General features: G+C 39.4%; 1 protein-coding gene across 3 annotated transcripts in view; it reads left to right on the plus strand.

Moving 5' to 3' along the window:
• Window positions 1–26,779, plus strand: part of Fam13a (family with sequence similarity 13 member A) — a 103,147-nt gene that overhangs the window by 24,565 nt on the left and 51,803 nt on the right. For 2 of the 3 annotated variants that reach the window (XM_008844632.3, XM_008844633.3), the window contains exons 2-4: window positions 15,999–16,040; window positions 19,411–19,587; window positions 24,580–24,766. In XM_008844632.3, the coding sequence (XP_008842854.1) occupies window positions 15,999–16,040; window positions 19,411–19,587; window positions 24,580–24,766 (406 nt within the window). The remainder of the gene's footprint in view (window positions 1–15,998; window positions 16,041–19,410; window positions 19,588–24,579; window positions 24,767–26,779) is intronic. The other variant, XM_029569083.1, reaches the window with a different exon arrangement.

The following is a 26,779-nucleotide window of genomic DNA, read 5'->3' on the forward strand; positions in this document are numbered from 1 at the left end:
AGAGAAGCATCTTAGCTCTGGAAATTGTTATTGAATATGTCAATACTGTTGTAATGAAATGCCTCTTCTAATTATATGATTATGATTATTAAATGAATAATTTAAAAAAATTATTTCCTGCTAAGCTTGTTTCAGGCTGTTGCCTGCTGTGGGGAACAAACCAGATGACTGTTCATTTAGTATCTACTTGATTTTCCACCATGAGGAAAAATTAGGTAAATATTTAGATATCTTTGAACACAAATAACTATTCAAAATATTTATTTTCCTTCGCCCTCTTGACTATTTCTTAGCCCAAGAACTATAGAGATCACCTCTGCTGTGGAGCTCCAGTGTGTGTGTGTGTGTGTGTGTGTGTGTGTGTGTGTGTGTGTGTATGTGTGTGTGTGTGTAAATTAAATAAAAGTGAAATTCACCAAATCAACCAATTTTAATGATCCTTGAAATTTTATGATACATATAACTTAAAATTCCCCATTCTACGTATTTTAAACATGTAGTCGAGTGACATTTAATGCATTTCCATTGCTGTACTCTGCCACCCATCTCTATTTCCATCTTAAATATTTTTACATTTATTTATTTATTTTGCGTGTGTGTGGGGGGTGTCATATGTACTACAACATGCATGTAGATGCCACAGGACAACTTGTGAGAATCAGTTCTCTCCTTCAGTCATGTGGTTCTCAGGAATTGAACTCAGATAACCAGGCTTGGGAACAGGACAAGTGCCATGACCTGTTGAGCCCCCTGGCCAGCCCACATTGCTTCTGTCTTTGGCTGTTGTTCTTCTGTGAGCATGGCTGTCCACATTACCTGCTGGAGTCCCAGCTTTCAGTTCTATTAAGTATATACCCAGTAGAATTGCTGGATTGTTTTTTAGGTGTTCTCATGCTATTTTTCCTAGCAGCTATACCATTGTACATTTCCAACAATCACAGATTAGAGTTCCAATATTTTCAATCTTCACTAACAATTGTTACTTTCTGTTTTTTCTGATAGTATCCACCTCTATAAGTTTGAAATATGTGGACCTCTTCAAAGATTGATTCTCCTTAGCCAAAAATCTTAAGACTTACCTAAACTGGATGTCTATTTGGAGGTGTCTCATAGGAGAGTTTCACGTACACCCCCAGCTGTAAACCATCCGAAACCCACCAGTGTAGCTGAGGAAGGTTATAAGCTTTAATTCTGTACAGTATGCAATTTTAGAGGGACTCAGTCTTAGGTTTTTAGTATCTGAAAATCATTACTTGAATTTTTTGCTTAGTAAGAGGTAAGTATAGGTTCTGGATTTAACTCTGTCAATGCTAATGAGAATATTAGCCACATGTTTAGGCCCTACTAAGAAAAATAGATTATATAAAATTTAATGCATCTCTTCTTTGGTTTTCCCTTAGAATGATAAAACAAAGGAAAAATTTACATGTAGAAATGACACTTTCATATCCATTCTCTCTAAACCTCTTGGTATTTCATTCCTTAGCTTCATGACTTCATATTTGTGGGGTCTCTCCCTTCCCTCGTGGGTTGTTGGCCACCAGTCCATGAGGGCAAAGGGAGCAGAAGCTACGAATGGGGTCAGGATGGCCAGTGAGCACCGACAGAAGAAAGCCCTTCCAGGGAGACAGGCTCAGTGATACAAAAAGCTCCAGACTCGGTGAAACAGCTCCATTTATTCAGTGGGGGTTAGGGAAAATATAGTGTGGAGGCAGTAGCCAATGCTTCAGCTGACAGGTGCTCATAGTATGCTTTATTTACATGTGGCAGGGGATCCTATCATCCGACTATGGGGAAATGCCTAATTATCATATAGAAAAAACCTAAGGGCAGTTTTATTGCAGGTAACCATGCCAAAGGTCATGTTCCAAATAAGGCCAGGCATCAGTGCTTGGAGGCACTTTCCAGGTAAGTCAGGCAGAGAGACCAGGAGGCCCCTGCTGAGAAAGGAGCTGACCTTAACAGCGGGGTTCCCCAACATCTCCCCCTGTTTTGTTTTATAAATGGAGAAGTGTCATCACAAGCTTTAAGAGCCAACTCACCTATCTGGGGAGAATCCAAAGTTTTATAATTGACCGTGACCTTCTTGGTAGTAATTTTAGCAATGGTAGTAATTTGTAAGAAATTGTATGAAACAGAGCAAGCATCAAAATAACATAATCAGGGGGCTATTGAAATTGTAACATTTTGCCTCTGAGCCGACCTTAACAGCAGGGTTCCCCAACACATATTGGCTTTTTTTTTTTTTTGTAGGAACTTAGATTTTAATAAAAGCTTATAATTTAAAACAGGTGGCAGACTACTTTTGCCTGATGAGATTATTCCCAACTTCCCATTTAAATTCCAACCATGACATAAAAGTTGTAAACTTAGAGCCAGTGCTATAAAGAAAACCATGGTGTCAAAGGCTACACCATTAATGCAGATGTTCTGAGATGTTTGTATGCCCTGAAGGCTTCATGTTCCATCTTCCAGTAATACAGAGATCCACAAAGTGAAGGAAGGCGGTGGAGGAGGGGTCAGAGGGACAGGATGGGACTCTTTCTGCTATCTCCTGCACTGACCAGAAAAGCAAATGGCATTCTCCAACAGCAGAAACTGAGTCATCATAGTTGTGTGTTCTTTTTCATCAATTTTTTATTCTTTTTGTCTGAGATAAGTATTCTGATAGTTAGAACCCAAATGGTTAGAATACATCATTTCTTTTTCCCTTACTCAACTCTCCCTGTATGCCCCCCAACTCTTCTATAATTATTATTGTTACACACACGTATATATATATATACAATTTACTGACCAAATATTTAGTGTTGCTCTTAAGTACCTGTCTTTAGGGTTGACCACTTGGGATTGGATAACTTATCAGGTTATCACCCCTGAGAAAACTGACTGATTCTCATCTCTCTCTCTCTCTCTCTCTCTCTCTCTCTCTCTCTCTCTCTCTCTGTTGATTGCCTATAGTTCTTCATTTCAAGGTGGGGCCTTGTGAAATTTTCTTCATCCATGTTAGCGTGTCAACATCTTGTTTAGGAAACCATATCGTTGAGATTTCATGGGCTCAGCATCTCTGTCGTATCTGGAAGACATTATCTAGCAGCAGGTGCTCTGGTCCTCTGGATCCTGCAATCTTCCTTCCCCACCCCACCCAACCCCTGCCCTCTTCCACAGTGTTCCCTGAGCCTTAGGTGTACAGGTTATTTTAGATGTGCCGATTTGGGCTGAGCACTTATTTTCTCTATTTTGAACCAATGTGTGTCTTTGTAGTAGTCTCCATCTGCTGCAAAAAGAAGCTTCTCTGATGAGAAGAGCTATACTTTTCTGTGGATATAAGGATAAGTATTTAGAATACATTTAGAAATTATAGTGGCTATATAAAATGATAGTAGGTGCTCTTCTAGGATCTATGGCCTCTCCAGCCTGGGATAGTGGGCTAGGTTTACAGGACAGGGCATGAATTTCCTCCTACTGAGTTGGTCTTAAATCCGTTTAGACAGCTATCTGTTACTCAAAATCTGAAAGTGCTACTATTGTACAATTGAGGATATCCTGCTGGGCCAGTCATTGTTGTGATTAGTAGGCTTTACAGCAGGACTGTTAATTGCTTTTCTCCCTTGGCAGCTTGCATAACACCTTCTAATACTGTGAGAGTTGGTCTTTAGGGAAGAGGCTTCTGGTCTGTTCCCACTCTATTTCTCCAAATCCTGTGTCTGAAGTGTGTGGTACCTTCAGCAATATGACCTTAACCTACAAGTTCTGGGAGGCAACCAAGGGGTATGGCAATAGCCTCTGTTATTTTGGGAGTCTCTCTCTGATCAATAACTCAAAGGGTTTTCCCATGCTTGGTGCTGGGATTTTGGTAGCCTTTGGCTCTTGGGGGGAGCATCATTACTCTGTGTGGCATATATAACTCCATTTAAAAACACACATGGCTAGGCATGGTGGTGCACGCCTTTAATCCCAGCACTAGGGAGGCAGAGGCAAGCAGATCTCTGTGAGTTCAAGGCCAGCCTGGTCTACATAATGAGTTCCAGGACAGCTGGGGCTACAGGGAGACCCTGTCTCAAAAGACCAAAAATTAATTAATTAACTGATTAAATAAATAAATAAATAAATAAATACACATATGAACTGGAGAGATGGCTCAGCAGTTAAGAACACTGGTTGTTCATACAGAAGACCGCAGACAATACACACATACACATAAAAAATAGTATATAAAAAAGTATTTAAAAAAATAAAAATAAATAAAATATTATTTAAAAACACCAAAGGTAGTGCCAAGTATGGTGGTACACACCTTTAGTCCCAGCACTCCAGAGGCAGAGGCAGGCAGATTTCCGTGAGATCAAGATTATATATATTATATATTATATACTTTAAGTAAGCTTATAAAATAACATTTCCCTATGGCTTTTTCAAACATTTCTCTCTCCTTCCTCCATCTCTCTTATTAGTCCTCCCCTGTTAAAGTGTGGTTTCCCCCAACCCCTTTTCCCCACCAACTTCTTAACTTCAGTATCTATTCAAAGACTAGAATGCTCAGCTTAGGGAACAATGGAAAAGAAAGAGGATACCCCTGGGATGTTAGTCACTTAACGAAAGCATTTTTTAAAAGGTCTAAAAGCAGGAGGACATTGGATTTAAGGTGTCCTTCAGAGTGTATAACCATAAAGAACAGACTGTACATGGTTTTGTGATTCTCCGGCTTATTAATAACATCGGAGCAAACTGCAAGTCTGCCCGAGTTAGCTTGGTGGATTCTTCTAGGGCAGACTCATGCACAGCCATGCGGACAGTGATATGAACTGACAGGCTATTTATTCACACAGGTTGTTGGTGATGACTCCTCCTGGGTTTATCATTTCCTCTTGAAAAGCACTTAGCTCAAAGAAATGATTTGGGATTGACCAACAAGACACTGTGAAGGGAAGGATGATTTGCCCCACAACTTAGCACAAAAATATGTTTTTATGATTCAGGAGAAAACTTGAAAAGTAATGTTAATCTTCTCAAAAAAGTGCTCATGGGCCTAACCAACTTCTTGGTTAGTGAGAAGCTGTTCGGAAAATATATTTGAATTTGAAAAGCTAAAGACACAAAAGACCAAGATTGGAGAGATGGCTCAGAGGTTAAGAACACATGTTGTTCTTGCAGAAGACCTGGTTTCAAATCCCAGCACCCACATGGCAGCTAACAACTGTCTGTAACTCCAGTTCCAGGGGATCTGACAGCCTCTTCTGTCTTCTGTGGGCATTGCATGACATGGGTGTACTTACCTACATGCAGGCAATACACACATACACATAAAATTAAAAACAAACAAAAAGACCGACTGAAGCGAAAGAGAAAGGGGAGGGGGCAGAAATTTATTAGCAGAGATTTAAAAGCTGTGTGAGAAACAGTAGTAGGGAGCAGAAGATATTTTTTAATAAAATCAAGTATGATGAAAAAATAAGTAGGTCATTCAGAATGAAAAGGAAACGAATAAAAATAAAAGCTATGAAAGAAATATTAAAAGTAAAGGTTGGAGTTGAAGAAACAACCTGAAAATGATAGGATTTTAAGGAAGAAAGCATACTACTGGAAATTGAGGTGGAAATCAAAATTATGTATACCCAAATAGCTGAGAGGCATATCAAATATGTCTCATCAATTAAGAAGTTGAGACTGGTTTATAAGTTTTCTTAGAGAAGCAAGGAGACCTAAGGTCTTGATTTCCTATCTTGTACTGAATTTTGGAGAACAGGGGCAGTTGTCAAGACTTAGTTTTCTTTTAGTCATTGTAGCTCTAATCACTGGAGGTAGACTGAGATACAACCTTAGCAAAGTAAGTACAGCACAGGAGTCTGATGTTCCAATCTCAGAACAGAAGAGAAATGACAGAAATTGGAGGAAAAGGAAACTCTCAAAGTGGAAAGCCCAAAACAAGGCAGCAGTATTAGAACAAATGTATTGTTATGATAATAACATAAAAGAATTGAATTCTTGAAGAAAAGCTAAAAAATAGTATTTTTAAAAAGTATTTTTTAATTGATTTGAATTATGTTGCGTTCAAAAGAGTAATTCCTAGAACAAAATGGCACAAAAGGATAATAATTAAAAGAAAAGCCTGTATCTGATAAGTATGAACAAAAAGAAATTGCAGATGACATCAGTTTAGAATAGCCAGAAGTTTCCGTGAAGGCCAGATCTGTGAGAAAGTAGACTTCGCTTGATCGGGTACTGTCCGTACTACAGATAGAAAAGTTATGAATTAAGGTGTGTCAGATAGCATGGCACAAATCAAGTGTTCTTTCTGTTTCTGTGATAAGCAGCTTGGGGAGGGAAGGGTTTATTTCATCTTACAGGTTACAGTCTATCACTAATGGCAGCCAGGGCGGGAACCTGGAGGCAGGAGCTGGGGCAGAGACCTCACTGAGGAATGCTGCCACTGGCTTGCTCCCCCTGGCTTACTCAGCTGCTGAGGAGGGATGGCACTCCCCACAGTGGGGTAGGCCTTCCCACATAAACAATCAAGAAAATGCCCCACAGGCCAGTCTGATGGGGGGATTCTTCAGTGGACATTCCCTTTCCCTCTTCCCAGGTGACTCTACGTTTCTATCAAGTTGACAGCTGACAGTAACTATGACAGCAGTAAGTCTAAATTTTTATGTTAGCAGGTCAGTGGCTAAACACGTCTGAGCAGAGGAATTGTACATACAAGTACATGTCAGTGTCAAGATTTTCAAAGCAACACTGAGAAAGTAAACATGTAGATGCTAAGCCTCTCACCCAACCACAGGCCTCCAGTGTTCCCACTTCTCTAGCCCATTATTTGCGCTTTGTAAAAGTTCTCAGAGTAGAAATTTTGAAGTCACAGTTTCTAACCACTATGCAACTAATAACAAAACTTTTCCATTCAACAATAAAAACTCCCCTAAGGGAATGTGGAGGGGTGTTCGAAGAGGAAATAGAAATAGGTGCCTCAAAGTACAGCATATTTAGAAAGTAAAGAAAACAATAAAAATCACATATCAAAATTTGTGGTAGGAGGCCAAGCTCTTGAGAGGTAACTTCATACACAAGATAATGGGAATAAATGAGCTATAAGTTCAGAATATGAAACTATGAAAGAAAATCCAACATCTTGGAAGCCTAATTTAATGAGAATTAAAGAAAACAGAAAAATTGCTGACTGGTATTTGAATCTAAGAACCGATTCTTTGGCAATAAAAATGAAAGTTATAGGGGCTGGAGAGATGGCTCCACAGCTAAGAGCACTTACTGGTCTTGCAGAGGACCAAGGTTTGTCTCCCGGCACCCACATGGTAGGTTATAAATGCCTATAACTCTAGCTCCATAGCATCCAATGCCCTCTTCTGGTCTTGGTGGGTGCTGGACACTCATGGTGTACATACATATATACATATTTACATACACATAAAAACACTCATCACATAAAAAATTTTAAAGTAAATCTTTTTTTAAAAAAATGGAAGTTATAAAATAGAATAGCTTTTGGTAAACTTAAGGAGAAAGGGGGCCAGTACTAATAGTAAGAGTTGATGTTTATTATAAAGGATATATTAGGTTTTCAGAAGGCTAAAAACATCATACAACTTTAATAAACATGGGACTCTAGAGGAAATAAAAATATATAAAAATATATGCCATTTGAATCATTTTAATGATATATTCTAATTTAATAAAATAACTATTAATAGATATAGCAGCAGAAATTTATAGAAGTAGCAGCATTACTTGAGAATAAGGTGAATCTTTAGTAAGGACCCTGTAAAACCAGCTATCACAGAGGGAGGTATTAAACATCTGAACTACAGCTTCCTTTTGTAAAATGGGACCAGTGTCTATATGACCTGTGCATTACATTTCATAATTTTGCTTAATAAAGACTTAATATTAAAACTAAAAAAGCTTGTGGCTGGAGAGATGGCTCAGCAGTTAAGAGCACTGACTACTCTTGCAGAGGACCTGGGTTAGATTCCCAGCACCTGCATGGTGGCTACAGACCATCCTTAACTCCAGTTCCAGGGGAATCTGAAGCCTTCTGACCTCCATGGCATTGCATGACACATGTGCACTCACATACATGCAGGCAATACACTCAAACACATAAAACAAAAATAGTAAATATTTTTTTAAAAAACTGAAAAATCTTTTAATTTCTTTTTAGGCAAAAATATACTAAATTTGTAAAACTGAAAATGCTTAGGAGCCAAACAAAAGGTGAGTTTACTAACATTTTGATGGCTTTTTACCTTGAGAAGGTAAAAACTTAGTTGAATATCACGCTACAGCCAGGAAGAACATTTTTCCTCTTCAAATCAGGCTTAATATTCAAAAGGCTCCTCTTTTTTTCTTTTTTTGAAGTGTGATGCTGGGGAGTCTAAAGATAAGCTCTTCCTTCCTGCTCAGTTATCTGTGTGGTACATTTTCAATTATGTGACTGGAATTGGACTTACAGATGATTGCTAGCTGCCATGTGGGTGCTGGGATTCAAACCTAGATCTTCGAACCCAGATCTTCTGCAAGAACAGCCAGTGCTCTTAACTGCTGAGCAATCTTTCCAACCCCTGCAGTATATAACTTAAAACTAAAATGTGTCCAAAATGTTTATAATACCACCCACTACGGTGATAGAACTGTTAACTAAGTTTAGTGCCTATAAATGCTCTGTGAACTCTCTGCATCTGATATTCAGAACTAATGGGCAAAACAAAGGTAATACTCTGGGAATAGAGTGTGTTTGTCTTAATGTGGAACACTGACAAAAGAACTAAGATCACAGAAAGAATATAGAAAGCCACTATCCATTTGCAAGTACATAATGTTGCCTGTACCAATGACACTACACTTTTGGTATAAATTGATACTAAAAACCAACTGGGGACAAATGTCCAAATACTTGGAGCTTATAGGGGACATTCTCATTCAAATCACCACATTCCACTCCCTGGCCCCCATAGGCCCATGACTATATAAAATGCAAAATGCATTTAGTCCAATCTTAAAAGTTCCCATAGTCATTACCAGTCTCAAAACTATTTAAAAATCCACAGTCTAAGTCTCTTCTGAGACTCAGGGCAATCTCATAACTGTAAGGCCCTGTAAAATCAAAAGACAAATTACATACTCCCAACATACAGTGGAACCGAATATACATTGCTATTCCAAAAGGGAGGAATAGAGGCACAGTGAGGAAATACCGGACCAAAACAAGACCAAAAATCAGCAATACAAACACCAAATCTAGTAGCTCCACATCCAACTTCTCGGACTTTACTTCTAAGGGCTTAGATGGCTCAGCCTCTCCAGTTTTGCTGTGTGCAATATGCATCCCTCTCTTGGGCTGGTTATGACTCCCTGTATGCAGATCTTCTTGGAAGATGCCTCACAGCTCTAGCATCAGGAACATCTTCTTGGGGTCTCCACTGCCAACCAGGTTTCACCTTCACAGCTTCACACAATGGCCTATCAGGGCCTTCTCTATGCAGGGACACTCCTGTTGCATGCTGCCTGGCCTTGGATACTCTCTGAAACTGTAGAGGAAGAACTGATGACCCCTTCACTCTTCCATTTTTTATGCCTCTAAGGCCAGCACCAGGTGAATGACACTGCCAAGTTTGGCTGCAAGTTTGGGATGGAGCGCAGCCTGCTTTATCTATTTTAGAAGCTATTCTCTTCAGTGGCCCCTGCAACATTTTCCTTTCACAAGTTGGAGTCTTAGCTGAGTGTGGTCTCGCCCTGGAGGCACTCTCTCCACTGTTTAAGTGCCAATCTCCAGGCCTCTCCTTAATCACTTTATTCTCCTTATCAAAGGGATCCTCTCCAGCACATGCCTTGACTCCAACATTTCTCTTCCTAGTGCTCTTTTGCAATCCAAACTGCACATTCTGTATTTCTTTCTGCCCCATTTGTTCTTTTTCATTGTAGATCTCCATAATATTCACCATTAATAGCCACACCACCATTTCTATGTTAGGCTGTCTTGAAATTTCTTCTGCCAGAGAAATTAGTCCAGTGCTTTTCAGCTTGGCCTCAGGTAAGCTCTTAGGCTGTGCGCAAACAGCAGTCAGACTCTTTGCTAAAATATCCCAGTTGCTGTTTAAGTCCTTATTTCCCTCTGGAACTACTTTGCTCTCAACACTACTTCCGGGGACCTACTAGAATGGCCTGTTAAGCTCTGCTTATAGCAGTCAACTGCTTTTCTAACCCAGACTTCCAAAGTCTTTCACATTTCTCTAAAAACTCAGGTGGTCAGGTTCTTCACAGCCAACACCCGACTCCTGATACCAATTACTGTATCTTCTGTTGGTCTGATAGAAACACTGACCCAAAGCAACTTACAGAAAGAAGAGTTTATTTGAGGTTATGGTTCCAGGGGAATTACAGTCTGTCATGATGGGGAGGCATGGTGGCAGGAGGTGGCTGGAACAGATGTAGGAAGCAGAGGGCTCACATCTTCAAGCAGGCACAGGAAGCAAGAGAGCATCTTGAGACCTGGCAAGGTTTAAGAACTTTCTAAGCCTGCCCCCAGTGACATGCTTCCTCCAACAAGGCCTTCCTCTTTCTAAGACCTCCTGAAAGAGCACCACCAATTGGGGACAAATATCCAAATACTTGGACCTATGGGAGACATTCTCATTCAAACCACCATATTCATGCTTATGGATTCATCGGTGTAGCTACCCTATCATGTCTAGAATACATTAACTAGCAGCAAGTGTCTAGTCCTCTGGCTCTTATATTCTTTCCACCTCGTCTTCCATGAAGTTCTCTGAGCCTTAGGTATAAAGGTTGCATTGTAGATGTGTCACTTAGTGCTGGGCACACATAGTGACTTATTCTGTATGTTTAAACAGTTGTGGAATTTTGTAATAGTCTCCATCTGTTGCAAAAAGAAGTTCCTTTGATGAGTGGTGAGATATACTTGTCAGGCTGGTCAAGGGCTCTCCAGCACTGGGTATTTAGTTGATTTTTTTAATCAAGTAAATGCAGATGTTACATTCCAGAGCGAAATGGCAAGTCTGTTAGTCCTCCTGGTTTCTGTGAAGACATTGATATTGTCAGACATGCCACCAAAAGTACCTACGGAAACAAGAACGGACACAGAACACATGCCTTCTCAGGATGTCTGGTTCTGGAGACTTGAAATTCTTTATATGTATTGTTTTTACTTCAAGTCAAGAGATCTAATTAAAGAATCACTTGTCAACAGGCACCTGCACATCTTACCACATGTGCATTTTAGAGACTAATATTACTAAGCACAGTAAGTTTAAGGAAATATAGTTTGGGTTTTGCTAATAGAAATAAAGACTAAAGACACTTAAGTATCCCATAGAGCACATTTCAATATGTAGGCATAGAATCTAGTTTAAATGACTGTGCCCACAGTAAACTCAGTTGCATTATCACTAACAGTAGGCTTGGGTAACGGAACTGACTACAATGCTGGATTTACACATGCACTTATTTTTTTCAATTTTCAGTATTTGTTCTATTAACACCAGGAAGTGAATTCTGTCATATACACATTTAGAATACACAAGCTAAAAATTTTCTTAACAAGTCAGTCAAGAATAAATTATTCTTTTTTTGTGTGTGCAGAGAATTTAAAAGTTTCATGCAGATAAAAGAAAGTATACTTTATCTTACTTGTTTATTGTTTAAATGTATTTTGGGTTATACCAGGGCCTTGGAAGTTCCTCTTTGAATCAGCTATAGCTGTGGAAAAAGTCATTATTGCCATCATTAAATTTTCTCAGAAATGTTGTTATTGGTGAATTGTTAAAAACATCCCTCAGAATTATGGAGGTGGCTGGATACCAAACCACAACCATTTTGTTATCTAATAAACTGCTTGACTAACACTGTCATAAAACTAAATGTGCAGTTCCAGTCTTTTGTAATGATAAACTTTAGGGCAATAAACTTGAATCTGAGACAGTGTTACAAAGTTTCATAGCTAAAGGAAAACCCTTGGGTATCACTAGACAAAGCTTTCATTTTCTGTACCAAGAAACAAATCCAAAGCAACCTAACTAACCAGCAGCCTACCTACCATTTCAGCCAGTTACCAGAGCCAAGATCAGAGCCTTGCCTTTCTTTGTGGAAAACAATCTCTTCTTGAGATTCTTTGAAACCACGAAATCATGTACAAGTTACATAAGCTAGAAATTCTAAAGTGTCGCTTAAAACATAAAAATATAAATTTGTCACAAATCTGGCCTGAAACAAATATGGCAGAAAAACAAGATTTAGCTATTTGCTTTGGTTACTATTTATTCATTTACTTTTGCATTTGGGGAGGAATCTCGATGGCTGATTTAGATGGCTCGGTCCATTTTTCTTTTAAGCTATGAAGATTTTTTTTAAAATAAAGAAATAATAGTTTATTACCAAAAGATAATCATTCAAGGAGAAATAACAAGAATAAACTTGAGGTGAAACAGGACAGGAATATGAGAAAGAATACTAAACAGATATATTGTTCTTTTTTTAATTTCATAATGAAGTGGATTTATTTAGCATCTTCATTTATTTTTTTAAATAAATAACATTGAGAATTTCATACGTGCATATTAAGGTGTTTTAATCAAATCCACACCCACTCCCTCCCCTCCAACTCCTCCCATATCTCCCCATCACTTTCTTCTGATAACTTCATGTACTCTTTCTTCTTAAGCTATGAAGATTTTAATTGACTTATTCACTAAGATTATCATGAAAATTTTCATATTGTGCCTTCATTAATTAGTTTACAATGTTTAAAAATAGTTATTGTGATTCCTAAATAATTGAAGTTTTAAAGAATTTTAGTTGCAGGGCTGGAGAGATGATTCAGTGTTTAAGAGCACTGACTGATCTTACAGAGGACCTAGGTTCAAGTCCCAGAATCCACATAGCAGCTAACAAGCGTCTGTAACTCCAGTTCCAGAGGCCCTGACTCCCTTTTCTGACCTCTGAGGGTATTGCATGGCATGGGTGCACTTACATACAAGCAATACACTCATGCCCATAAAATAAAAATAATAAAATACTTTTTAAAAAGAATTCTACCTGCAAGGATTAAGGGCCTTGCTACTCGAAGTGTCTTATAGATCAATAATAGCATCGGACTGGCTGGGGAATTAATGAAAAATACAGGAGTGTGAGTAGGGTGGGAGCTCAGTGGTAGAGTGCTTGCCCAACACGCAAAATAGGATCTTAGCTTCACCTTCCCTAGACACGACTCCCCTATGTTAACAAGGTCTGGGTGATTCCTGTGCGTGCCGAAGCCCCACAGCACCTATTTTGAGTTAGAAATGTCAAAACCTGGTCCTCTTTGTTTTCATTTCTCGTCCTTTTCTTTCTCATGTTTTGCTTCCCCTTACCCTGGGGGCAGGAGGGCAGAGAACATAGAAATACCAGTCTGGGGCTGCAAGGATAGCTCAGTGGAAGGCATAGCCTAGCCTGTGTCAGGCCCTGTCTTTTATACCTCACACAACAAAACAAATGAGCAAACGTATCCATCCACCTGCATAGGCAAAAGAACAGCTGGTCCCAAGTGTTTAAAAGGGAGAAGAGGAAACGTATCTCTTCCTTCTAGCTCCGCCGTGGCCTGACTGATGGATGGTCTGTCTTTAGAATGCTTTTAGCACTTAGCACATCTAACTCTTTCCTTTTCTTGTTTTCCCTGGTCATTATCCAGTCTGCCCTTGCTCCCCAAAGCAAGATTGTGTAACTGTTGAGGAGCATAGGAGTTAATTATACAGTGTTGGATTTAGAGAGGGCAAGCCACAAAACATCAAAAGCAGGGACTGCCTGTTCCAGTTAAAGATAGATGCAGCAAAGGGTTTATTGTTGGTCATGGAGCCCAGGAACCACTATGGATAGCAGGCCTTGTGATATGGATAACAGGCAAAGTAAAATGCTAAGACCGCCACATTTGAAGACACCCCAGTGAGTCTTACTTCTAATGAATAAGGGCTTGAAAATGGTGTAGTGTGGTAATAAAGAACATAGGCCCACAGCTAAAACCTTACTTCAGCCTCTCCTTTATCTCACCCCAGAGCTGCAGTTAAATTAGGCTGCTTAACCTCTTTATCTGAAAATAAGAAAGACACACACCTCACAGGACCTTGTAACCTAAGTGAGAGAATGCATACAAAAAAGCACTTAGCACCGTGTCCGAAACATGGTAAGTAGTCAGGAAGTGTTAGGGGTTTTTACTTATGTGTATGTTTATTTATTGTTATCTTTATTTCCTTACTTAATTCAGATCAGTTTTCTTTGGACAATAGCCTGGTTTTGTGTTTTCGTGATCTAGCCATGACATAGAGCTGCAAGACTGACTAAAGAAATTAACTGAGGCTAAAGTGTGTTCATCGGTCCCCTCTGGATAAGGAATTCTATACCTGGCACGATAATGGCAGCGGTGGTAGGAGTTATGGTAAAAGAAAATGAAAACATGCCATGTAATCCCCAGAAGCTGTGGGTCCTAAGATGAAGGCTGTGAAATAGTCTTACACAGGGTCAAAACCCAGCAGATGACACTGTAACCACCTGTTGAAAATTATAGTATATGAATTGATGTACTGGGGATGATTGAAAGGCAACCACCGATAATGATCATTAGCAGCTTTGATTTTCTTCCTGTGTCTTCTACAAAGTAGGAAGAAAAAAGGAGATGGGTTTTTTGGTAAAATCTAGAGCCTGACGGATTTAAAAATCTGCTCAAGATTTAACTGCTTTCTTAAGCGTAGGAACTTTTGAATCTTGACTGAGCAGTAGAAAGGAGACTATGAGGATGAATATGTGATGTGAATACGTTCAACAGAGTTGCCTGCTCAGTCCTCACCTAGGAATGTGAACATGGAGCTTGGGCACACGGAGAGGGCCAGCTCTGACTGGCGCCCTCCCAGTGCTGTCAAATATTTATTTATTTATTTATTTATTTATTTATTTTTATTTTTATTTTTATTTATTATGTGCTTGGATCTGCCTCCCAAGTGCTAGGATTAAAGGCATGCGCCACCACGCCCGGCTTTTTTTGTTTTTAATATTTTATTATTTTTATTTTATGTGTATGCATGTATTGCTAAGTGCACCCATGTAGTGTAGTGCCCACGGAGATCAGAAGAGGGCATCCGATTCCCCTGGAACTGAAGTTATGGATGGTTGTTAGCCATCATTTGGGTGCTGGGAATTGAACCCGGGTCCTCTGCAAGAAGCTGCCATGTGGGTGCTGGTATTCAAACCTGGGTCTTCTGCAAGAACAGCCAGTGTTCTTAACTGCTGAGCCATCTCAAATAATTTTTTAAATTCTTCCATAAGAATCCAGGCTTTGGAGAAAATGAGAAAGTAGAGGAAGTTTATAAATGTTCAGCTAAAAAATCAGAAATGGCCTGTTATGAACTTGAGCTTAAGACAGTTTCCATCTTGAGGAATTTAAGGGTGGGGAAGGTGAAGTAGAAGAGACCAATTGGACAAGTCATAAAAAACAGTTGCATAAAAAGCTTTTTATAAGTTATCACTGTGGGAAATTCTTAGATAAAATTGAGTCTAAAAAAGAAAAGATAAACTGGAAATAGCTGTGTAGGAAACAATGTCGGTTCCTTGTTCTCCGGACCCTCTTGTCCCTGCTGCCCTCAGTGTGTTCTGAGCGGGTTTAAAAAGATACCTGTGCCTGCAGGCCTGGGACAGTAAGGTGACAGGCGGACAGTAAACAGCAATGGGGCACTAACGTTTGAAGAAATAGGAAGGCCTGGAACCGGGGATGCAGCAGTTAGGGTGAGAGCTACAAGGTGGCTTCCTAGGTCTCTCTTCAAAACCAAGCAAATAGGGCCATCCCTGCATCAGAAGAGTGAAAAGGCATTCTACACCAAACGTCGTCCTCCCAGGCTCACTCAGAGCCTGGCTGATTCTCCTAGCCTGGCATTCCTTCAGACATTTGGTTCACCACCTCTAGTCCTCCAGCCAGCCTGACTTTCTTTCTTTTTGCTTCTTTCCCACAGTGCGCATGTATCCCAAGTCAGCAATGTTTCAACAACTGGAGAGTAAGTTGTGTTGGATTTTTTAAATTCTGGAGTATTTTATGCCTTTTCCTATTTATTAACAGAAGAAAAAAAAAAAGTTCTAATGTTGTATAGAATTGGAAGACTAAAGTAACAAACAACCAAACAGGCATGGTAGGCCATGCCTTAAATTCCAGCACTCAGGAGGCAAAGGCAGGTGTGTCTCTGAGATTGAGGCCAGCCTGGTCTACTTAGTGAGTTCCAGGCCAACTGGGGCTACAGGGAGAACCTGTCTCAAAAAAACAAAAACGAAACCAAAAAACCCATGAATAAAAAGATTGTTTGAGCTGTTCTGTATGAAATACACAAAAATTTCAAAAATAAATAAAAACAACTTGTGACTTTAAGCTGCTTATATCCAGGAAGTAGCTGTGTGTGTTCACACAGCCCCACCATTTCAAACTACCAACTTGTTTTGTTTTATTTTGTTTGCACCTCACTATTTATATTGGGCTGGCCTTGAGCACTCTAAGTAGCCCAGGGTAGCTTTCAGTTCACAATCCTCCTGCCTGTGCCTCTCACGTGCTAGGATTACAAACATGTGCCACCTTCCAGGGCACTACCAACTTTGTGTTTATTTCATTAAAAATGGGTCAAGGTCAGTTAGCGTTTGCCAAGCAGTCTGTGTGCCCTGGAGGCATCTTGTAGTAGAGAATATAAGTAAAGGTTAAAGCATTACCATGTGTTTGCTTCCCATTGTTTTCATTTTATTGGCGCTAGATTTATTGAGCACCTGCAGTGTGCCACAGTGTTAAGTGTGGCTCCAGGGAGCCATGGTTGTGCCTTCATGGAATTTTAAATCTTTTTTTACAGAGATGCAGAAAAGCAAGCAAATTAGTGGTGTCACCATGTCCTTTTTCCACACAGTGGCAGTGTTGAGTTAATTGTATCTGGAATATTGTTGCTCTCAAACGCTGCCACTTGTACTTGACTGTCAGGGCTCCGGCTTCCTGCCTTTGGGCGTCTCTCAGGACACGTTGCTCAGCGTTCTTTGGTCTCCTGATTTTCTGTTGTTGAGATTGTCCAAGCTGATTTCTGACACAGACCTTCACCTTGGCTGTTTCCCAGCCTGACCAGCGCTGTCTTCTGATTTTATTCCATCTGCCCGCTACCCACAGCACACTGCTGTGCTCGCTTGTTTGCGCTGGCTCTGTCCTGCCCTGCCTTGCCCCATAAACACAGTCTTTTCCGCACGTTCTTTTTTTTTTTATCTCCCCAGCACCTGGAAACATCCCTGAAGATATTAGGCACAATCTGAGTATTCTTCACATCAGTAGATGAATGAGTTCTGTCCTGCTACCTCTCCTTTTTTTTTTTTTTTTTTTTTTTTTTTTTTTCATGGAAGCATACAGGCCTTTTTGTGGCATCTTCCTTTGGCAAAAACCCAGTGTTGGAAGTGGAGAGGGTGTGATGTGGTAGACAGAAAGAGCCTGAAAGAGGCGCTGATTGGAAAGACTTTGAATCTCAGGATGGGTTTGGGATTTCCTTCCTCACTAGGTGAGGCAGTAAATAAGGGGCCACAGAAAGCTGTGGCTTCATCCTTTTTTAAAGATTCCAGAATTGCACCAAGACTGACATGTTCTTGCCTCTTTTTTCCTGATCATCTTTCCTTGTATAGTTTGTAAAACTGTAAGTTGGACTATACTTACATGCTGATGTATTCACCTTCTTCAGGACTACTGGTGTGAAATCTTGAATCATACCGGATGGATACAATACAAAGGTTGCAATGCCCAATTTAATTAGACTATACTTGGTCTTTGTCTTAAAGTATTTTTAATAAAATTTGAATATAGTAACTAAGAGTCTGTTCCAAAACTACATTTGGAAAATCTTACATTGTTTAAGTTCTCAGAACCCATTCAGTGAAGCCAGGCATGGTGGATTCACTGTTCAGAATTGTGAATTTGGGACTGGCCTGGGCTAGATAGCAAGACTATTTCTCAAAACAAAACAAAACAAAACAAACAAAAATGATTTTATTTAAAATAAAGGTATTTAAATGCCCAATCTGTGCATTTTTTTAAAATGTAGATTTTCTTCAAGTAAAGAAAACCATGCTTTGAGGAGTCTAAGTTAAGAATGTCCTACGCCTGCTTACTCAGACTTACCTAGGATGGTAGTAGACTGTTTAGAAACACAGGAAGATTCTGCAGCTTTAAAAATGGAACCAGGCATATAAGAGAAAGGCAGTAGAGTTAATGGGCAAAAGATGGTACTTGTATCTCACAGTGTGTTGCTTTCGGCCCTTTGTGCTGACCTGTTTTCCTCAGGTTGACAAAGTAAATCTATCCATCTGTATTAGTCACTTTTCTGTTGCTGTGCTAGAAACACTGACCCAAGCAATATAGAAGGAAGAGTTTATTTGAGCTGACGGCCCAGGGGAATTACAGTCCATCACGGCAGGGAGGCATGGCCACAGAGTTAGCTGGAGGAGGAGCAGAAGCTAAGCTATTCATCTTCCAGCAGGCACAGAAACAAGAGGGCAGCTGGAGATCCTGCAAGACTTAAGAACTCTCTAAGCCCACCCCCTAGTGATGTGCTTCCTCCAGCATAGCCACACCTTCTAAAACCTCCCCAAACAGTGCCATCATCTGGGGACAAAAGGTCCAAATACTTGGGGCCTATGGGGGACATTTTCATTCAAACCACCACACCTTCCAACTTGGATACTATACTTTGTGGTGTGTTTGCATGAATCCACCTTTAATTTTATAAATCACTGTTTGATTAGAGATTCAGAAATAGAAAGCTGTGCTGTTATGAGTTGTAATTATTATGTTGAGCTGGTTTTTCCCCAAACAACATTTTTTCCCTATATAATTTTATCTAAAGAGATTCTAAGTATATAGTAGATATTCTAAAATATTTAGGCCAATTTGCCTTGCAAATCATAGTGTCATCCTCAGCTGAGCTGATATGAAATATGGAGGAATCTTGCCTTTGTAAAAATAATTATTATTTTACAAGTGAACTTGTCTCACTCTGCTTTACATTAAGTGACCCTCATTTCTCAAATGTCTTGCAGTTATTGCTAGACTTGCTTTGAGCATTTCAGTCATTGTTGACTCAAAATGATGAGATACACAGTTAACAAATTGGCTAATTGGTTTACTTTTGTCTTTAATGGGTAATACAAATATTGTTTACATTAATGCATTATTCTCATCATCATCTTTGCTCATGAAGTGCTAAAGATCTTCCACAGGAAGTAGAGGTATCGCTAAAACATGGGCACATTTTTAAGGAAATCACTGATAATCTTGACTGCTTGATTGCTTCCTTGGTTTTAGTGTTCTGCTTTGTCTTGATCACCTCTGGTTTTATTCTGTTTGGTTTCTGTTTTAACCAGACTCTTGGAAAGAACCATCAGGTCAGCAGTAGAAGAACATCTTTTTGATGTTAATAGCTCTGGAAGTCAAAGTTCAGAGGACTCAGAATCTTTACCATCATCAACTTCTTCCACACCCACCAAGCAGCGAGGACATCAGTCTAAGAAGCAGGATGAAGTTCGACAGGGTAGAGACAAGTAAGCTCCCACTGGTTCTTCTTGCCTGAGCTTTTTCTTTCTCTTTTTACATCAGTCACTCTAGGATAGGCACACCTGCTCCTCTCCCAATTCAGTATCTAGATTAAAACTGTACAAGTTTTCCTTGTGGCTGTTCTAAACTCAGCCAGCATTTAGAAATTCCCGTGAGTTAGTAAGTGCTTCATTCTCAGCTACAGGTCTGGTGTGTTGTGAGAACCACCTCTGAATTTATGTATATCATGGCTTCCTCTTGAATATTGCATTTAGAGAAATCCTGAACCACAGGAGAAAGTCATCTGCCTGTTTGGAACCTTTTTCTTTATCAGTCAACATTAAATTAACTGACTAGTTCATTAGCCAGCAGATTTCCCCTTTATCAAATACTGCTCACGCAGTTTCAATGTTTGAAAGCTATATTAACAGATGTAAACACACAAAGTAGTAGCGATGATGTTCCCCACTGACTGTAGATGTAAAAAATACATTACTTTAAAAATTATTTTAGAACTTATAGAAAAAAGCAGTTGCAATAATTTCTTTAGAAAGCAGAAACTATAATACCAGAAATGCTCATATTTGAAATTAGCTACTAACAAGTTTATTAAAAAAAGTATTCATCAGCTTTCATAAGTAGTTTGTGAAACTAATTAGTATGTTTCATCATCATAATTAGTTTGTGTTCTGTATATATTTTATTATACAAGTACAATTTATTCATGTAACGTAATTCTTGCCCTCTGCCTCATTTTTTGTTGACTAATATGTAGCAGCACTTGGCATTTTGAAAATACCCTCAATGCATCATGACAGACCTCTTCCTACCCTCTCTGTCTGGACAGAGGGAGACCATGTGGGGTGGGAAGTGGGAGCACAGCAAGACAGTGGCGGTGGCAGAGGTGATGGCGGTGGTGATGGTAGGAAACAGCAGAGGTAAGTTTCACAGTGGGTAGGGGCCAGAGAAGGCCAAGAAATATGAACCATAGGTTGACCTCTCCTGCCGAATGTCATTTCCCAAGTCTGAAGATGTTTCTTGCAGATATTAATTCATCATATTTAATTAGCAACATCAGCAGCCAGCAGAAATGAAGAACACTGGTGCCTAATTGGTCCGCTGTGGACTACACATGAAACTCGAACCTTAATTTTTATTCATTCTAGTCCCTGTTCTAGTAGGTAGTCCCTGTTCTAGTCCTACCATGGGTGGGTAGGAGAATCATGAATGCAAATATTTATGTCTCCCCGGGTACCATAGGTAACTTACAGTAGTCTCACCACAACACTCTTCCCTGGGTTCCTGGTGCCTTCCATGCACTCATACACATCAGCTGACACATGAGGCCACAGTCGTGCTGGACAATCCTTCTTAAAACTCCTAGCACACACCGAGCACTTTTTCTCAGCTCTCCGGGTCTTTGAGGAACTAGCCCGTTATCTCAGTTCGAGTTGCTAATTTTGACAAACAGCTTCGATCGCAGGTCCCTGAGCTTTGCCTCTGACCTTCTCTTCCCCAGCTTGGGTGCGGGTCCTCTGACTCCCTCCCGCCTCGCTGATCCAGACCTGCCCCTTCCAGCTCCGTGTCTTTCCTTTTCCTCAGCCTTGTTCTTTGCATGCTTTTCCAGCTGCTCATTTCTTCAGCATCTCTACTCCCATCTCAGAATTTTCTTTCTGCCTGCTCCTCCTTGTGATGACTTTGAAATGTTGGGTCTTCCCTCATATCCCCAGGAAAGCCATTAACATTTCATAGTGAGAACATCAAGAATCACATTCAGCTTGTCCTAAGGCTGTTACTCCTAGGGTCTAGCTATAGGTAACTGATACATTTATCCAAGATATTCATCAGGCTTTGCTTTAAAAAAACAAGGGACAATTAAACTAGACTTTGTAATATTTTATTCATAACTGTTAGCCTTATGGAACAATTGCAACTTGTTCTAAAGAGAACCATTTGTTTTATTTTCTGTTACTTTGCTCCCTATACTATAGAGCTGTGAGAAGTTAAAAACTGTCCTGAAGCCAGTGAGGGGCTGGTTAAAGATGAAGTAAATTAGTCAGTGAAGCCTTACTGAGGCTGTCAGGGCAGATTTTTAAAACACATTCTGAGGGTAGATGGAGACTACAAATCACTCATTTTGGTGCAAATGATTTGCTATTTGTCAAATTTACAAGAAAATACAGACTCAAATAATTATTTGCTGCAATAAAAGCTTAAATGCTTAGGGGATATTAACATTTACGATATAAAATGTTTTTATACAATGTTTCATTATATAATTTTGTAATCTAAAACATTTCAGTCTAGTTTGTTTATTTTAAAAAAATCTACTGCCTACCAGGTAAATAAATATGAATGTTTACTGTGATAGTCTCTCTATTTTATAATATTTTCAAAGTAAAGGTACTTTAAACTTTCCAAAACACAATGACCTGAAAAATTAATCCAAATGCTTATTTTTTTTATAAGATATTATACTAAAATCTTACTGGAAAATATAAAGGAAAGCATACAGCATTGCAGGAATAGTAAACATTAGTTTTTTGTTTTGTTTTGTTTTGTTTTGTTTTGTTTTGTTTTGTATCTTTTTGAGACAGGGTCTCCCTGTACTCACAGCTGGAACTCACTATGTAGACCAGGCTGGCTTCAAACTCACAGAGAGCTACCTGCCTCTGCCTCCCAAGTGTAGGGACTAAAGGTGTGGGCCACCAGACCCAGCCATCAGTATTGTCAGAGGGAGGGAGAGGGAAATCCTGGAAAAAGATCCAGGTAATTTAAATGAGAGGTTAGGAGTTCTGAGTTCAGATCAAATATGATTGACTGCAAGTGTTTCAGAAGGGAATGCTGCATCTAAGCTCCAAACACTCATGTACACGCTGTGGCTGAGGCACAGCGATGCTCACAGAAGCCAAGGTTTCCCTTTGGGGAGAACAGGACTTCCATAGCCACACAACTGCTCTATCAGATTGTTACATTTTTATTTCAGCAGTTTATTCCAATTATTCATTATCCTAAAAGATTAAAAAATTAGCTTTTCCATTTGATTTTTACAATAGTTTCGGCTTCAGAATTAGTCTGCTCGGCTACCACAAACAAGCAGGCACTGGGAGGCTTAAACGGTGCTTATCTGTCCTCAGATCTCGTGACTGGGAGGTCCACTGTGAGGTGCAGGCAGGGCTGGTTCCAGGGAAACCAATGTGCTTGGCCTGCAGGTGACTCTTCTCTCTGTCCTTCCCACTGTGCATGCTTTCCTGATGTCTTCTAAGGACAGAATCATGTTGGCTGAAGGCCCTGTCCTGATAACCTCCTTTAATCTTCATTACATCTGAAAGGCCTTGTCTCCTAATAGGCACATCAGGTGTCAGGGCTTCCAGACAGGAAGTATGAGGAGTTAGCCTAGTCTGTGATGGCTTTCAAGCCCCAAAACAGGTCCACTAGAAATTATAACTGTACAGGTAGCCCAGCAGTTTAGAAAATATGCACAGTGATAAGAAGACAGAAGTCAAGGGATAAAACATGTAATTTTGAGTTAACAACCAAATCCTCCATCTTCAGAAGACACTGTCTACAGGGTGTGAGGATGGAGACATGTGCATGTGTACATGTTCCTGCATGTCAGAGTCTGGCTGTGTCCCCTCCTGTCTTCAGTTAGTTTATACTTAAGATACTTCTTATAAATGTACGTAAATCTTTCACATAATTAAAAAAATTATTTTTATTTTATGTGTATGAATGTTTTGCCTGCATGCACGTGTACCATATGTATGCAATGTCTATGGAAGCCTGAAGAGGGCGTGGAAACCCCTAGAACTGAAGTTATAGATGACTGTGAGCCACCATATAGGCCCTGGGAACCAAGAACCAAACCTGAATTCTCTGCAGGAGTGGCCAGTGCTCTTAACCACTGAGCCGTCTCTCCTGTCTTTCACACAATTTTTTAAAAAATACTTTATTTTTATTTTTATTTTATGTGTGTGAGTGTATTGCCTGCATGTAGGTAAGTGCACCTGTGTCGTGCAATGCCCACGGAGGACAGAAGAAGCCATCAGATCCCCTGGAACTGGAGTTACAGACAGTTGTTAGCTGCCATGTGGGTTCCAGGATTCGAATCAGGGTCTTCTGCAAGAACAGCCAGTGTTCTTAACTGTTGAGCTATTTCTCCAGCCCCATATGCCATGTGGGTGCTGGTATTCAAACCCAGGTCTTCTGCAAGAACAATTAGTGTTCTTAACCACTGAGCCATCTCTTCAGCCTCTCACACAATTTTTTTTACACATACATATTTTCTACATTAGATGTCGTAAAAACCAACCAAATTATACAATGCTAAAAATATCCAAACAATATAACTTTGAAAATATTATCATAATTTTCACTGTATTATAGCTTAAAGGTATAAATTCCTATTGAAGAGTAAATATTTAATGCTGTCTTTAACAGATTAAATGTGATTGAGTTGACAGTAAAATATGGCATCTACTTTTGCTCATCTAAGCTCATTTATTTCAAGGTATAACTTTAGGGTTGGGGAGTCACCATATAGTATGAATTTATAATACTAAAAATTATATATATTAGTCTAGCAATGCAGCTCAGTGACGGGGAAATTATCTAGTATGTGCAAGGCCCTGAGTTTGATACCCAGCAAGACAAATATGCATACACCTCATATATCCCACACAAGTATCTACCATGAATAATAGGAAATTTCATTAGACTCTTGCACTATTCTCCCTGTTTGAATACAAATTATTTTTGGTAAAATATAAAAGCTGTCCATTGGTGGAAGCTCAGCCTTGTAGATCTGTCTAAGAATCAAGCCTCTTCTGTTGTGAGTTATTTGTACAACTCAGGAGTGTTGCTTTACTAAGGCTCCGATCAAAGATGCAAACTAAAATTCCTGGGTCCTCCTCAGACTTTGGGTAGAACATGATACATGGCCATATTATAAAATGTCCCCTTCCAATAAAATCGAGCCTTTTTTTTTTTTTTAATTCAAGGGGACTTATCAACAAAGAAAATATTTCTTATGGCTTCAACAACTGTGATGAGTTTATTTTGAATACTCAGGAAGCAGAAAAGTTCCATGACAATGCTTCTGATTGTGTTGGGGAAAGGAGCAAACCAAAGCGTCAAAAATCCAGCTCCAAGCTTGCAGAGCTCAGTGAAAACCATGATGGTCTCCTGGTAAGTGAATACTTATTTATAACCTTCGTTAGTTTAGCCGGTAAAGAAATAACATATCTCTTTTCCTTAATTAAAATAAGAAACAATGGAGTTTCACCAAATTGTAGGATTTCTGAGAAAGACCACTGACCTACCAAGTGCCTGCTTTTGCGTTTCTTTTCAATAAATGTAAAGATGAAGGCAGAAAATTACGACATTCCGCCAAAAGAGCAAGAGGCAAAACTTCTGTGTTATTTAAATTGGTCTCATTTTTCATCTCATTTTTTGAGATGTTTGTATTTTTTTTTTTGGACAAAATTTTTCATAAGGTGCTTTCCCTTATTCCCGCTCATTTTATTTATTCTTGTCCATATGACTATGTAAAAAAGTCATGAATGGACATAAGCAAGGTGAAAAGAAGGTATGCAGGAGAGTCAGCTGTGTTTGGGCTTAGAAACCTCTTTAAACCTAAATCCTTACAGTATTTTCCTCCCAATTAATCAAAACTGAAGTGAAGGCCGTCACCTACACAGTTACTCGGACCTGAGTCTTGAGTCATTCATTTGACATGTAAGTTTTCACACGTGTTCAGTCAATAACATTATTCAGTATAACTATTTCATCTTCGTCTTCCTTCTCAGTTCTCTGAAAAATAAAATCTGTCTTCTACCTCTTTATTTTTCCTTTAAGTTTTAAAGTAAAATTAACAACAACAACAACCGTGAGATGGCCATGTGGTGGACCTGGAATCTCTGCTGGAAATGGAAGCGAGTGTCCATTCTGCTGTTTTGTATGCAGATGCTCTAGTTCCAGGTTTTAGTTTCGTGCTGGAGTTTCTGTACATTTAGCAGAACAACAGATCGGCTCTTTTCTTGTTGCGAATTCCTGCACATACTTAGAAAATTTTTCCATCTTCCCCTAAGTAAAATATACATAAATGCTAACTAGGAAAAAGCATTTATGTTGCTCACCCACTCTAAATATATTGATGCCCAGAATAGACAGAAACAGCCATCTCCTCAGACATGCATCTGATTGAGTTCTCAGAACAAAGAATCACTGCACAAACTCTCTTTGGAAAAGTGTGTGTGTGTGTGTGTGTGTGTGTGTGTACATATGTGTGTTATGAGGTTTCGAAGCCAGGACTCACATGTGCTAAGCGTGTGTATTACTACATCCCCAGCCCCTGAAGAGTAAATAATTAGATAAAATGGCTTAATTAATGCTTTATTTGGCCCATGATTTGCTTATCTGCCAAAGAGATTTATAGAGATTAAAAGTCTGAAGCTTGGTTTTATAGCTTAGAAAGAATATGCTTCTTAGTTTGAATCCCTTTTTGAAAACATGGGTTTAACCCATCAACTTTTTTTCTTTTCTTTCCTTCTCTTACTTCCTTTCATTTTTTACTTAAAAAAAAAAAAAGATTTTTTGAGACAGGGTCTCCCTCTAGCCCCTAGAGTCATATCCGAACATTATTTAAAAACATTTGGATGGGAGATCCATGTTCCATTTGGTCTCTGGTATGTGCATGGATTTGTCCCTCTCCAGCTTCCAGCTTCCACATTCAAAAACTGTGCATGTCACATCCACATAAGTGATCTCTGTGGACCCTGTCTTTGTTCCAATGAATAATTTAAGCCCTGCCAATGCAACTTGGCAGGAAAACTTACTCCTCTGTAAAGTGAGGGTATCTCAAAGATCTTTTCGAATTCTCATATTTCATGAATTTTAAAATTTAATCTTCACAGATAACCACAATGCAAAGAGCCAAGGGAACACAGCAGTGACCAGCACTCTAGAAAATTGTGTCGCTTAACTTCACACTTATTTTTCACCTTCTAATTTTACTTTTCCCAACTTTCCTTCAAAAATTCTTTTTTTAAAAAATATTTTATTATTTTTATTTTATGTGTATGAGTGTATTGCCTACATATAGGTAAGTGCACCCATATCCTACAGTGCCCGTGGAGGACAGAAGAGACCATGGTTGTTAGCTGCCATGTGGGTGCTGGGATTTGAACCCGGGTCTTCTGC

This window comes from Nannospalax galili, unplaced genomic scaffold (assembly GCF_000622305.1).
Source record: "Nannospalax galili isolate Female #2095 unplaced genomic scaffold, S.galili_v1.0 scaffold441, whole genome shotgun sequence".
NCBI classification, from domain to species: domain Eukaryota; kingdom Metazoa; phylum Chordata; class Mammalia; order Rodentia; family Spalacidae; genus Nannospalax; species Nannospalax galili.